Below are 13,078 nucleotides of genomic sequence, written 5' to 3'. Positions count from 1 at the left end.
CCACCCGTGATTCAAAGCAGTCTGCTAGTAGAACATGCGTGTGAACACGTAGATGTTTACTTTCATGTACGCAGATGTGCTGGGCAGGAGGAGAATCCCTGCATCTGCCTTGCACGGAACTCTCAACAGGCAAAACACACTTTGCATCGAAACTTCCAAAGGAAAGCTCACATATCCCTACAGAGTACATAAATCCAGCATGTCTCTCTCCTAACTATGCCTTCTGTTAGTTAAAAATAATTTTTAAAATGTGTGGTGTGGAGCACTCGCACTTGCTAGCTCAATGGCCACATCTTTTCACTCTGAAAGAAAGATTTCCCCATCTCACAGGTAGGTTTCTCATGTTTCTTCCTTTGAGCAACCCTCAATAGCATTAAGCATAGAGAGCCCAATACCCAACCTACACATTCCCCCTATAAGACAAACCACAAAGTCATGTAGCAATTCCTAATAAATAACCTTCTTCAGCAGAGAAAGGCATTTGTTTTGGTTCAACTTTTCTGTGCAGAGGAATATATCTTTTTTTTTTTCCACATTTCCTTTAAAAATTACTTCTGCACATACAATGCCAAATGTTCTGTAACTATTTCTGAAATTAAATAAATACACTATTACTCAATAGCGTTAGGTCAGCAGAATTCAGCCATAAAAAAACCTAAGCATTACAATTCCAATTGCCATAGTTGGAAGTCAAGAAGTAACATAACCAGAATGGACTGAAACACCACTAGGTCTCATACTGTACCTACTAATAGTGTTCCTGGAAGTTCCTGGAAAAAGGGGCACAGGAGAAGGTCAAATCCATGTGTACTTAAGAGGATCAGTGTGTACTGTATGAGGCTGAACAAGGACTGTCAAAGTCCCCACAAAATATAAAGCGGTGGATTTCCACACTGTGTACCTTTAATCCCTGGAAAAACATAATTCACTTGAACACTTTATACCAACACCTACACAATGCTGATAATCCCATAGTGCAGTCCCTCCATGCCCTCATGCATTTCATGAGTCTCTGAAGCTGAGAGGTACCAGCAGCAGCGGTCCTCAGGACCAGAGGAGTTCTGAAGAGTCACATCCACGACAGCTCTTGCTCACCCTCATCACCAGAGACATGTGGCATTGCAGAAGCCTTGTTGGAAGGGTGCATCCCCAGCAGTGAGGGCCCCTTGTTATTGTCCCTGCTCCCCTGCCATAGAGCTCAGCATCACACAGCTCCTGGCCATGGTCCCTATCACAGGTGCCGGGTGAAGCACTGCTCAGCACCCAGAGGAAAGTTCTGCACTTAGAGCGAGATGTGCTGCTCAAGCTAACCCCGAGGTGAGTGTGAGACATGGAACCATCCCTGTCACTGCAAAAACTGCTGCTGGAGTGCTCATTGCAGGCTACACACCTCCTACAGCTGCCACAAAAAAAATGCAGGGATCAAAAAGTGAGAATGATTCTTCCACTGAGATACAAATAACAGCCCTGCTGCATTTTCTAATAGCTTTCTGATAAAAGTAGTGATTTCCCAGCCAAGCTGAATGTGTTCTTGTGTCACATGAGCCCCGACTGACAAAAGTCCATTTTCCACTAGTAGATGTTCAAGGAGAGCAGTACAGCAGAACAGAGGTTTGAGAAATTATAAACACAATCAGAAGATGCCTAATGCAATTCACACCATTCCAAAATGACAATTATTCTATCTAGCAAGTAATCTTTTTACAGAATTTGACTAGTCTCGATTTAAAAAGGTTTGTCAGCCAGGTCACCCCAGGAAGCAGTCCTAATATAGAACAGCCAGAAGATGCTTTTGTGAGTACAGCCAGTTCTGGCTCCCTCAAATAAAAGTTCTACAAGGCAAATTTGTGTTACACAAACCCTTTTGCAATAGAGATCCAAGTCTAATGTGAGATTTAACACAAGTTCTCATACCCGTGAATGCCAGCGCTTATAACATAACATGCTGACACCAATTTTGAGTACCAGCTCTTTCCAGGATAATCCACTCACATACACAGTGAGACTGCACTCTCTGATGCACATTTACTATTGAAACCTGGACTAGAGCAAGAGTTTGTAGCAACATCAACAGTTTCTAGGCAAACCATTCCATGAAGGTATTGTCATCCTCCCAAAAATGAAATAAACCTTCCACTAGGCTTGTTTCTAAAGAGCTATTAAGCAAAGGCAGTTTGTGCTCAAGAAAGATAAGGACACTTTCTGAAGGAACTGGTTTGGCTAGTCAGCTATCTTGCTGCTAAAGCTAGCATATCCCAATGATTTCAGTGATACATGGATACCTAAATGCAAAAGTCAGCCCTGAGGACCATAATGGCATTGCGTGACACTCCCCAAAAGTCTCTCTTTATAAATTAACAAATAAATTACAACGGACTACTCTGATTGTAAAGTCTCCAGGGCATTGATCTTGATTTCCTATTTATCTGCAAATCTCTTAATATACTCTTGATGCAAGAAATAACATAGTCATATTTAGCAGCACTTCAGCATCTGGTTTGCTCACTGTAGACAAAAACTTTGCTGAGAGGCCAAGCTCCCTTGTAAAATTTTGCACATAGTCACTATACTTTGTACATTGCCTAAATTAAGGAGCATTTTACCTTCACTGCTTTTATTGATGAGATTTGGGTTTTGTTCTTAAGCATTCACACACTGAGGCACTGGAGTAAAAGCAACTCTACACTTAACACTATTTATTTATTTCTATTATCTCACCAAATAGGGCCATATCAGTATCTAAGTTATCATTTCTCTAACTTTATTTCCCATCAGGACTGCACAGATTTATTTTACTTCCAAATCCAAGAATGTTTGGTCATTTACCAAGAATAGAAAATAATAAATGGCTGCGTAGACAAGAACTCACATAATAAATACCTACACAAACATACTAGCTCCTGTCCACATAGAAAATTCCACTTGTGCCAGTGGTAATACAAACAGAGGAATGAAAGAACAGTGTACCAGCTCTCCCAGGACTTTACCAGGAGGATGAGACATTCCTCACCAGGTACCAGGTAGACAGAGAACACTGCTGATTCCTCAGCCAAGCTGTGGGTGTGTGGGCAGCCCCCTGCTCCTGGGAGTCCCCTACAGCAGGCACAACTCACAGGCTTCTCCCACCAGATCTCTGCTTCACAGAGCAGCAGCCAGGTTACACTGGAGTGCATCTAAAAAGGCACTGGATGCTTGCATGTAACTGGATCAAGCTCTGCACAGTCCACAAAGACTCATCTGCTTGTACACCTCTGTCACAAGTGAGCATGGAATAATAGACAGTGCAGAAACTACGAGACAACGTACAGGGCAGCGATTCTCAATATAAGTGCACACACAACTCACACATAAACACTGCACAGGATCTTGGGCAAAGGTTTTTCACTTCACAAGGACATGAATACTCCAATACCCTCAAAGAACTGAGTCCCTTGTAGAGGACTCCAGGCACAGAAAGCTGCCACAGTCCACGGCACGCCTGCACGCACACTCCGACACGGAGCAGCACACTCCCATCCCACAAGGGCTGCAGCTACAGATCAAAACTAGAGATACAAAACCAATATATAGCAACCAAAAGCAATCTGCTGAACTGTAGCACTGTCACACAAAAAGGACATGGGTCAAATTCATCCAGCGTAAGTGGCATGCCAGCTATCACAGGTATTTATCTCAGGTACTTCCAAGCAGGCCTCCCAGGGTACATTAGTGGAAATCCAGATTAGTTCCACTGTGCTTAATGTGGGTCAACATCAGAGCAGGTAGACAGAGGTGGGTATTGATCCCTGTGATGAGAGTATTTCACTTTTGAGCAATGCTGTTTGCTTCTGGAATATGTTCAATTAGGGGTTTTTTTTCTGTATATTAATGACTAGAGTGTTATAACAAAACCAGTTTTCTCTCATCCATCTTCAGGAAAATTTATTCTACAATTTTGGGAGAAGACACAATTGTATTTAAATTACCATTTAAACATTATGCTGATTGGATTTTACAGGCTGATTCTGATCTTCTAACAGCTGCCCGTACCTTTTCTTTTTTTGAGGCATCTCCTTTTGGTAATAGAACAAATCAGGTTGAAGTTTTTAAGAAGTGTCGTTTCACATGTGGTTTGAACTTGCAGAAGTGCTGCATATATTTATGACAGCAAACTTCCTTTCAGGACTTCTCTGAATTCTAGCATTTGACAAGGAGACAATCTCCAACATACAAGGATCCTCTACTACCTGCTGGACCTGTTGCTTCATATCAATATCTCACAATTCTCAGATGCTGCTTCATTTGTGCCTCTGAGTAATTTTCTTGCTTATCTTCAAGTGTGGGGAGAAACTAATAAAGTCCAATCTATTGATTAATGCTTTCTAAAGAAATCCTTCTGCCTTCACCTCTGCCACTGAGCCTCCAGCTCTTACCAGAGGGACAGTTACTTGCTGACACAACATCCCGAGAACAACCTCTATTGGATTTATCACATAGCTGTTGATTATTTAGTAATCCTTAAAAAACTGGCAGCCTCCTGAGCTTATGAGACACAGAATTAAACATTATAAACAAGGTATTTCTCCTCATTTTTACATATTACACAGGGCATGTGCACCTGAGACTGCATCTCAAAACACAGGCAGAGCAGGTGGGAGGCACTTTACTTCTCATCAGCTTCAAAGGGTGAGGAAAAATAAATAAATAAAAAGAAAACCAGGAAAGAAAAACTGCCCATGTTACATCAACAACAGGTATGAACTTGATTTCTGGAACAAGAGAATCTTTCCGCTTTTTAAAGGTTGTGCAACTAGTTCTTTTGGATGGGGTGTTCCTCACTTTCAGGGCGGCTTTACAGTCCACAGTCACGAAAGACTCACAGTTGCTCTAAGCCATGCAATCAGCCCTTCTAGAAAGTAATAGTTCTCTTCTCCCGCTTTTTCTTTAAAAAGAATGAAAGGAAAAAGAAGAAAAACCAAACCACCCAAATCTGCATTTTTTCCTCTGGCTGGCAGATTTCCAAGATAAAGAGGACTGCTCTCCGGCTGGAACAGCAGCCGGGGCCTGCTCTCCAAACTTACAAAAGAGAACACCACACACAGAGAAAAGCGACGGCTCTGACCCGCCAGAAACATCTTCTGAGCCTCTGAGACAGCTTCTCCAAGGGAGGAAAGAAAGGAAAGAAAACCCAAGGAAAACCCAAGTACCCGCGGCAGCCGCGCCGTGCTGTTCCCACGCAGCGCTGGGGTTGGCCGTGCCGGCAGGCTCGGGACGGGACGGGACGGGACGGGACGGGACGGCGGCTCCTTCGCGCCGGGTCGGGCAGGGTTAAGCCGCCCCTCTTTCTGATAACCGGGCAACCAGAACCCGCACGGAGTTTCCCTTCCTTTCAGTCACCCCTCCCAGGTGTATACTTATTTCTATTATTACTATGGCTATTTCTGAACAGGACAAGCGGAGGTGTCCAGGTTCTGGACCCAGCCACAGCGGGTTCCCGGAGCGGTGCTTACGGGAACCCCGCGGCTCTTCCCCGCCGCCACGGTGCAGGGGACCCGGGAGCGGCTGTGCCGGGCTGAGGGAGCCGGGGAGCGCTCTCCGGGGCAACGTGGGAACGGGGGGAAGAAGTAAAAAGAAACACTAAAGGAGAAAAGCACAACCGATGAGATGTGCCAAGGCTTATTCCCTTTTATTTCCTCCACCCCCACAAAAGAAAATAAGCCAAGAATCAGGAAGTCGGGGCTGCGTGATCGCCGCTATAGGTTTGGTTTTCTCCCTGTTTCTCTGTTTTTGGAGTGGGATTTTTGTTTTGGTTTGTTTCTTTTCTTAGGGAAATAAGCAGCCGGGTCTTTCCCTCCGCCTCTCCCCGCGGGAGGCCCCGGCACGCAGCCGCTCGCAGCCCCGGCTCCTCGGTCCCTCGGGACGCAGCCGGCAAAGAGCGGCGGGACCCCCGCGCCCCGGCCCCCCGTACCTTTCTTTCCCTCCACGGCGAGGCAGAGAGCGAGTTGCCCCAGTAGCAGCACCAGGACAGCGGCGCGGCGGGGCCCGGCGGCAGCGAGGGGGCTGCGGCCGCCCATGCTGCGGGACCGCCGCTCCCTCGGCGGAGCTGGGAGGTCGCACGGGACGGGACGGGCGCACGGGTGGTTCCGCGGAGCCGCTCCTGCTTTGCTCTCCTCCCGCGGCAGCGATCAGCTCCTCTCCGGCGCTCTGCCCTGCGCGGCTCCGAGCAGCATGCTGGAGGGCGGCCGTCGAGGTCTGCGCGCACACGTGCGTGCCCCGCTGCGGGCGGGCTGCTGCCTTCCTCCTCCTCCTCCTCCTCCTCCCAGCTCTGCTCCTCCCGCGGCCGGCGGCGGGTGCGCGAGAGCTGGCGGAGCGGCTGGAGCCGGCTGTGGGACGGGGTGCGCCGGCTGCGCTCTCCACTCGGCCGCGGAGCGCAGGGGCTCCCTCTGGGGACGCGAAGGAGGAGGAGGATGGGGAGGGAGCAAGGAGGAGAGGGAGGAGAAAGCGGCAACTCCTTCCCCGCCCAGGTGGAAAAGGGGCGGCCCCCCACCTGTCCCGGAATATAGGATGAGAGGAGGTGGGACCGGGGACGAGATAGTTCAGTTGTTCTTCCTTCCTCGGAAGGGTGTGTATGTGTGGATTCTCTACTTCCCGGCAGTTTCTGCCCGGCAGCTGCCAAAGGCATGGGTGTGCATCTGCGCCACTGCCCGCAAGAAAGCGGCGTGTCCCTAGCGCAGCTCCTGCCTTCCCGCGGGTGCCCGGCAGTGCTGGGGCAGAGCTGTACAGCAATGACCCGGCGGGGCGTGCAGCAGGAGCGCTGTCCCGTCCCGTTCCTCAGGGAGAGCTGTCCCGCCGCAGGGCCAGGGAGAGGGAGAACTGAGGAGTTTTACTGGGGAGCAGCGAAGCCGCTCCGGAGGCTCGATCCATTCCCAGGGGTTCCGACCTCATTTCTGTCCCCTCCCTGAAATCAGCGGAGCCCTGAGCTTCTGCGGATAGCCCTGCTCTCATTCTGGTCATTTTACTCCTAATACTTGTAAGGCCAAGTGCGTGTGCGGAACGAAACAGCGCAGTTTTAATGCTTATTTAGCGCAGGGATAACAGGGTCCTGTCTGCCCCTACCGCTTTCTCTCCCCTGCCACCAGCACTGAAAAAGCGCTGCTTGCTCTGCCTAGCAAGTTACTTAATAGAGACAAAATAACACAAATGTTCCTGAGCTGCTCCAAGTACATCCACAGACATTAAGCAAAAGGATATCTGTATGATGCTCCTTTTCTGCAAAAGGAAAACCCAAGCTATTAAATGTTCATTAAAATATTCCTATGGGTTTTTAGCAGGCTGTTTCTTTGGAAAGTGGGAGGAAGCGCTGTCTTGTCACTCAGGTATGTAAATAGGACGTAGACGTGCCACTTGTCTGGGCTGGGGTTTCTCCAAGTTAATCATGATTCAACACTCAAACTTGCTGAACGCTGATGGTAATTTCTTCATAAAGCTTTTGTGAGGGCTTAGGTAACACAGTCAGTAGGATATGAGGACTTAAAACTGTTGTGATTAAGTGGAAACTCCAAAACTGAAGTCAATAATGGCATGAGGTTTGGGAAATTCCATGCTAAATGTCTGTGTCTGTCACAGGGTACTGAACACAATAGATTGCAAAATAGCCACTGACTGTACCTTGACTTTCCTCTGTTATGCATGTTTCCCTGAGAGAGGCATCACCCTTCTCGTACAAGTCAAAATCCTCCGTAAAATCCCTTTTTTTCTGATAGTTTAACTAGCCACTGTCCTAACTAGGCAAAGAAAACTTCCATCCCTTTTACACATCCTAGCACAAAGCCAATGCCTGACCACATGCCTTTAATCATCTATTAAGGTGAGTTGCATTACACGGCAGCTTTCACATCCTGTAGCTGACATTCTGGTTCCATTATATTTTGTAAATAATGTGAAAGATGTACTTTGAAGTAAACTGAGACATTAACAACATCCTAGAAACTCTATTCATGATTGGTTTCATGGCTGTAACTGAGGGCAGAACCTGAGGTTACAATAAAATAATAATACAAATTTGCTTCAAAGATTCTCACACACTGCAACTTCATAAACACTACGTGTATATGGTTAATTTTCATTTATTTGACAAATAGGAGGATCTTTAAAAGTGAGAGAGACCTAAAAAAAAGAGATAAGCTTCTAGGGAGGGAAGATTTGCAAAGCATCCTCAGCACACACTAATGATTACAGCTTGCATTATGATAAAGGAAATGCAATTAAGACAACCAAGAAATGAACTTCAAATCAGTTCTGTAGCTACATAATAAATAAAAATGTGCCTCTAGACATGCACACTGGGCATCAAGCTACTACTGTAGAAGGCAATAGGGTTTTTAAAATCCAGAAGAAGAAAGAATTCAAAGTGACAAATGAAAACCAAACTAAACGTAGGAAAAAAAGAAAACATTTTTGCATATGAATGCAGTGGAGAAACTGGTCCAAATCCTGTCCTAACATGCTGAAGAACAAATACTTGATTTACAGAATTTTTGTGATTCTACCTGCTATACTGAGAAGGAACATTTCATACTTGCTTCACCTCCCCATGGCATACTGCCCTTACATAAATGCCCATAAATTCAAGTATTTGCTCCTAACTAAACACCCCCTTCATTGCCAACATGGTGAGCAAGGGGAGACTGGCAAATTCCCCTTTAAATTTTTTTCCCACACTGCAGATATCCACTACAGGAGACTCTCATCTGCTGCTGGCAGTGCACACAGTACCACAGCAAGCTGCCATAAATACCATCCTCCCACCTTTGTGAGCACAAATGTGTTACTTTTGTGGCATTGTGCTCGGCTTGCCAAGGTCACGAGACATGTAAAGGAACTCTAAGACTGAAGTTTGAGAAGCTTACCAGAGGCAGGAATTTCAGGCCTTTTTTACACAACTCAGCAATTTCTGAAATAGTTTCCCATTTTCCCTAAACAGCTGGTCACATACCCAGTGACTGCCTTTGGTACAACTCCCTTGAAGCGAACATTAATTTTACCAAGGGCATGCAATATTCACGTTGCAAAATCTTATTACTGGCTGCATGTGTGCATGGAACAAAGGTCATGGAACAGCAGCCAGCCTTTTGATCACCAATTTTTAAATTGATACTTCATAGTGAAAATAATAAATGCAACATCTGTCTTCAGCTTTCTTTTGATTTGCTTGTTTTATATAGTATGCATGTATATATACATATCTATCTATCTATCTATCTATCTATCTATCTATCTATCTATCTATATATATATCTTGTCCTCTATATATTAAACATAAACTTGCTGACCTATGAAGTGAAGATCATGTAATCTAGTAGTTCTTCCACATGAAGATGCTTCTGAATTGTAGAATTTTACTGCAGTTGCTCACCACCACTTGCCTTCACCTCTGAGGTGGTTACTTACCTTTCTACATGGAGAGAGATAACTGTAAGAGGATGAATAACTGATTTCCCTGTCAGTGGAAAGAGCAGGATTAATTCTCCTATCTCTTCCACATTCCCTCAAAACAGAATAGAGTTTCAAAATCCTCTCAAGAATAAGAAATATCCCTGCTACTGGATCCTTTCCTTACACCAAAAGAAAAAAAGAAGTTGCTTTTAATTGTCCACCAAAAGTGGATCAGAATTTGTCCCTCAAAAAATGTATCAGCAACCATTCCTCAATTGCAATCCTGCTCTTCTCTGCAAGTTGGGTAAGTGATTTTAAAGGGCAGGCTTTTTACTGGAAGAGAAGAAATTAAATAGAGATGAATTAGCGGAGTTTTACAATCCGGTTTGCTCAGATTTTGCATAGTGTTTGAGACTGTCAACATTGCATTTTGCATTGTAGTTTGTATTCTATGACTCCTCACTCAGGTTTTAAAGCAAGGGCTGAGATAAAAATTCATGGAGCTTTATGGCACTTTGCATGTTGAAAATATTGCACACACTTTAACTAATTTATCTTTGCAAATCTCTGTAAAGCAGGTTAGTAGCTATCATTTCCATTTTATAGATGCAAAATAATTTGCCTTAGGCGGAGCGTTAGTGGCAAGGCTGGGTTATCACTCAAGAGCTCTATTTAAACCTTGGATCATGCTATTTCTAGAGAGTGTCCCTGATGAAAATGGATGCACTTTTACAAGATTATCTTTCTCTCTTTGCTTAATACTGTTTACAGAATCACAGAATATGCTAAGTTGGAAGGAACTGATCAGGATCATCTAGTCTAACTCCTGGCCTTACACAGGACACCCCAAGAGTCACACCATGTGCCTGAGAAAATTGTCCAACACTTCCTGAGCTCTTTTAGGCTTGGGGCTGTGACTGCTTCCCTGGGGAGCCTGTTCCAGCGCCCAACCACCCTCTGGGGGAAGAACCTTTTCTCAAACCTTCCCTGACACAGCTCCAAGCCAGTCCCTCAGGTCCTGTCACTGGTCACAGAGAAGAGATCAGTCTCTGCCCCTCCTCTTCTGTTCATGAGGAAGTTTTAGCTGCAATGAATTCTCTGCTCAGTCTCCTCCAGGCTGAACAGACCAAGTGACCTCAGCCTCTCCTCGTACAGCATCCCCTCAAAGCCTTTTACCATCTTTGTTTCCCTTCTTTGGACACTCTAAATGGTTTTGTATCCTTCTTATATTGTGGCACCCCAAACTGCTCCCAGCACTCGAGGTGAGGCTGCCCCAGCTCAGATCAGAGCAGGACAGTCCCCTCCCTTGCCCAGCTGGTGATGCTGTGCCTGATGTTCCCAGGACAGGGCTGGCTCTCCTGGCTGCCAGGGCACTGCTGGCTCACATCCAACCTGCCATCGACCAGGACCCCCAGCTCCCTTTACATGGCACTGCCTTCCAGCATCTCATTCACCAACCTCTCCATACATTCCAGCTTGCCCCACCCCAGGTGCAGAATCCAGCAATTTGTCTGTTTGTTTGTTTGTTTAACAGCACTTAAAAAAGACAACACCAACAAACACATGAATGTTGAAATTAAACCTTAATTATAATTGCACAGTCAGTATTTCAACATATTGACCAAGGTGTTATCTTAGGAGGGTTCCTACATCTTCTTTAATTTTTTTTATATCCATGTTAGATTTATCTGTCATCTCAGTCACCAACTTCACTGTGGCATTTTTCAGCAAAATTCTCTTAAGTCAGATTTCTAAAATTATTTAAAATTATGTGTTAAGGATTGACAGCACTGGCTTATACATTAATGAAAGTAGGCAACAACAAAAAAAGTCACCTGTGTGGCTGTAGTGGTTTTTAGCACTCAAAGATTAATTGCATCCATTGCATGGGAGAAGGTGTAAGCCACCTATTTTCTGAATTATGGCTTCTCTTTGAAAAGACCCCCAATTTTTGTCCAATATAAATCAGGGAAAAAAATAGTTTCGTGCACTTTGATAAACATCTATAGTAACAACAAGAGAAAAAAAAGGTATGGCAAATTTTTTCATTACTGAAGATAAACATGGCAATTGATAAAATAAACTGAACAAGATTATCAGTTATAGGAATAACTACACTGTATTGACAAAAGTATTCAGATTTATTCACTGTATAGCTGTTCTTTCCCCTCTCACAAAATCTCTGCTGAACTCCTGGGGAGTATGGCACCTCCATTGCCATCTAGGAGATAATTTCAAAGGGTAGAATGCACTTCCTGCTTAAAAGCATCTGTCATTTTGTTGTTTGTAATTTCATGTGGAGACTACTATGGTTTTTCACAAACTTTAACAAGTACCAAAACTAGGCATTTCTTACCTCAGTACGTTTTGCAGTCCATGAGGGTCAGTACATAGGGACATAAGGATGATTGAATGAGGTATATTATATACAAAATCTCTGTTACTAAACAGTGGAAGTTTCCTACATAAAAACAAGCTCCTGGCTTATTTCTTTATTGAGGTGACTTGCACCTTGATATTAGTATGGTACATACATTCCTTCAGTCAACCAGAAATCATACAAGTCTGTATGATTGCAGCAAATACAGTTTTCTAATTAATGAGATGCCAGTGGCAGCAGAGCTAACACAGAATGGGTGAGATTGGAAAGGACCACAGTGGGTCACTTGGTCCAGCCTCTCTGCTCAAGCAGCGTCCTAGAGCAGATGACACAGTATGGCATCCAGATTGCTCTTGAATGTTTCCAGTGAGGGACACTCCAGAGCCTCTCTGGGCAATGTGTTGTGGGCAATCTGCTTGGTCATCTGCACAGTAAAGAAGTTCATCTTCACATGCAGATGGGGTTTCCAGTGCATCAGTTTCTGTCCACTGCCTCTTGTCCAGTTGCTTGGCACCACTGAGAAGAGCCTGGATCCACACTCTTGGCACCCTCCCTTCAGATATGGACATGAATTCATATGGTCCCCTCCCATGGACATGGTTCATGGTCAGCTTGCTGTCCACCAGGACCCCAGGGCCTTCTCCATAAGCTCCTTTCAGCAGGTCAGCCCCCAGCCTGTGCTGTGCATGGTAGCACTATCAGAGCACACTGCATAGCTATTCAGGATGAGTGGCAATGCTTGGTGTTCGATTATGAGCACTAATGCTGCTAATTGCACGACTCTCACTGTCTGTTCTGCACTTTATGACCTTGTTCACCTAATTCCTGACCCACTGCATAGTCTGTCACCCTTCCCTTCCCTTCCCTTCCCTTCCCTTCCCTTCCCTTCCCTTCCCTTCCCTTTCCCTTCCCTTCCCTTCCCTTCCCTTCACCTTCCCTTCCCTTCCCTTCCCTTCCCTTCCCTTCCCTTCCCTTCCCTTCCCTTCCCTTCCCTTCCCTTCCCTTCCCTTCCCTTCCCTTCCCTTCCCTTCCCTTCCCTTCCCTTCCCTTCCCTTCCCTTCCCTTCCCTTCCCTTCCCTTCCCTTCCCTTCCCTTCCCTTCCCTTCCCTTCCCTTCCCTTCCCTTCCCTTCCCTTCCCTTCCCCTCTTCCCAGCTCCCACACCAAGTTTTGTACCACGTGCAAATACTGCAAGTGGTTGCTCCAAATACTGTCTCCTTCAGTGTTGTAGTGCTGAGAAATCAATGGCACAGAGAGTGAGGAAAGCTGGCAGCCCTGAGTAAACG

General features: G+C 45.4%; 2 protein-coding genes across 3 annotated transcripts in view; one reads left to right on the top strand and one right to left on the bottom strand.

Annotated features, from left to right (window-relative positions):
- The window catches only part of EGFR (epidermal growth factor receptor), a 152,141-nt gene extending 145,737 nt beyond the window's left edge, over positions 1-6,404 (bottom strand). For both annotated transcript variants that reach the window (XM_079301453.1, XM_079301454.1), the window contains exon 1: positions 5,948-6,404. In XM_079301453.1, the coding sequence (XP_079157579.1) occupies positions 5,948-6,053 (106 nt within the window). In that variant the 5' untranslated portion in view covers positions 6,054-6,404. The remainder of the gene's footprint in view (positions 1-5,947) is intronic.
- On the top strand, positions 6,052-10,956 carry LOC306798946 (uncharacterized protein; the record flags this gene model as incomplete). Its single annotated transcript, XM_079299353.1, has 3 exons — positions 6,052-6,601; positions 7,311-7,355; positions 10,186-10,956. The coding sequence occupies 3 exons, from the start codon at positions 6,052-6,054 to the stop codon at positions 10,230-10,232; spliced, it is 642 nt and encodes a 213-aa protein (XP_079155479.1). The 3' UTR covers positions 10,233-10,956.
- Between the last annotated feature and the right edge of the window lie 2,122 nt (positions 10,957-13,078).

Source organism: Erithacus rubecula (assembly GCF_903797595.1).
Source record: "Erithacus rubecula genome assembly, chromosome: 3".
In the NCBI taxonomy this organism is placed as follows: Eukaryota; Metazoa; Chordata; class Aves; order Passeriformes; family Muscicapidae; genus Erithacus; species Erithacus rubecula.
This window is presented reverse-complemented; position numbering and strand designations above follow the sequence as displayed.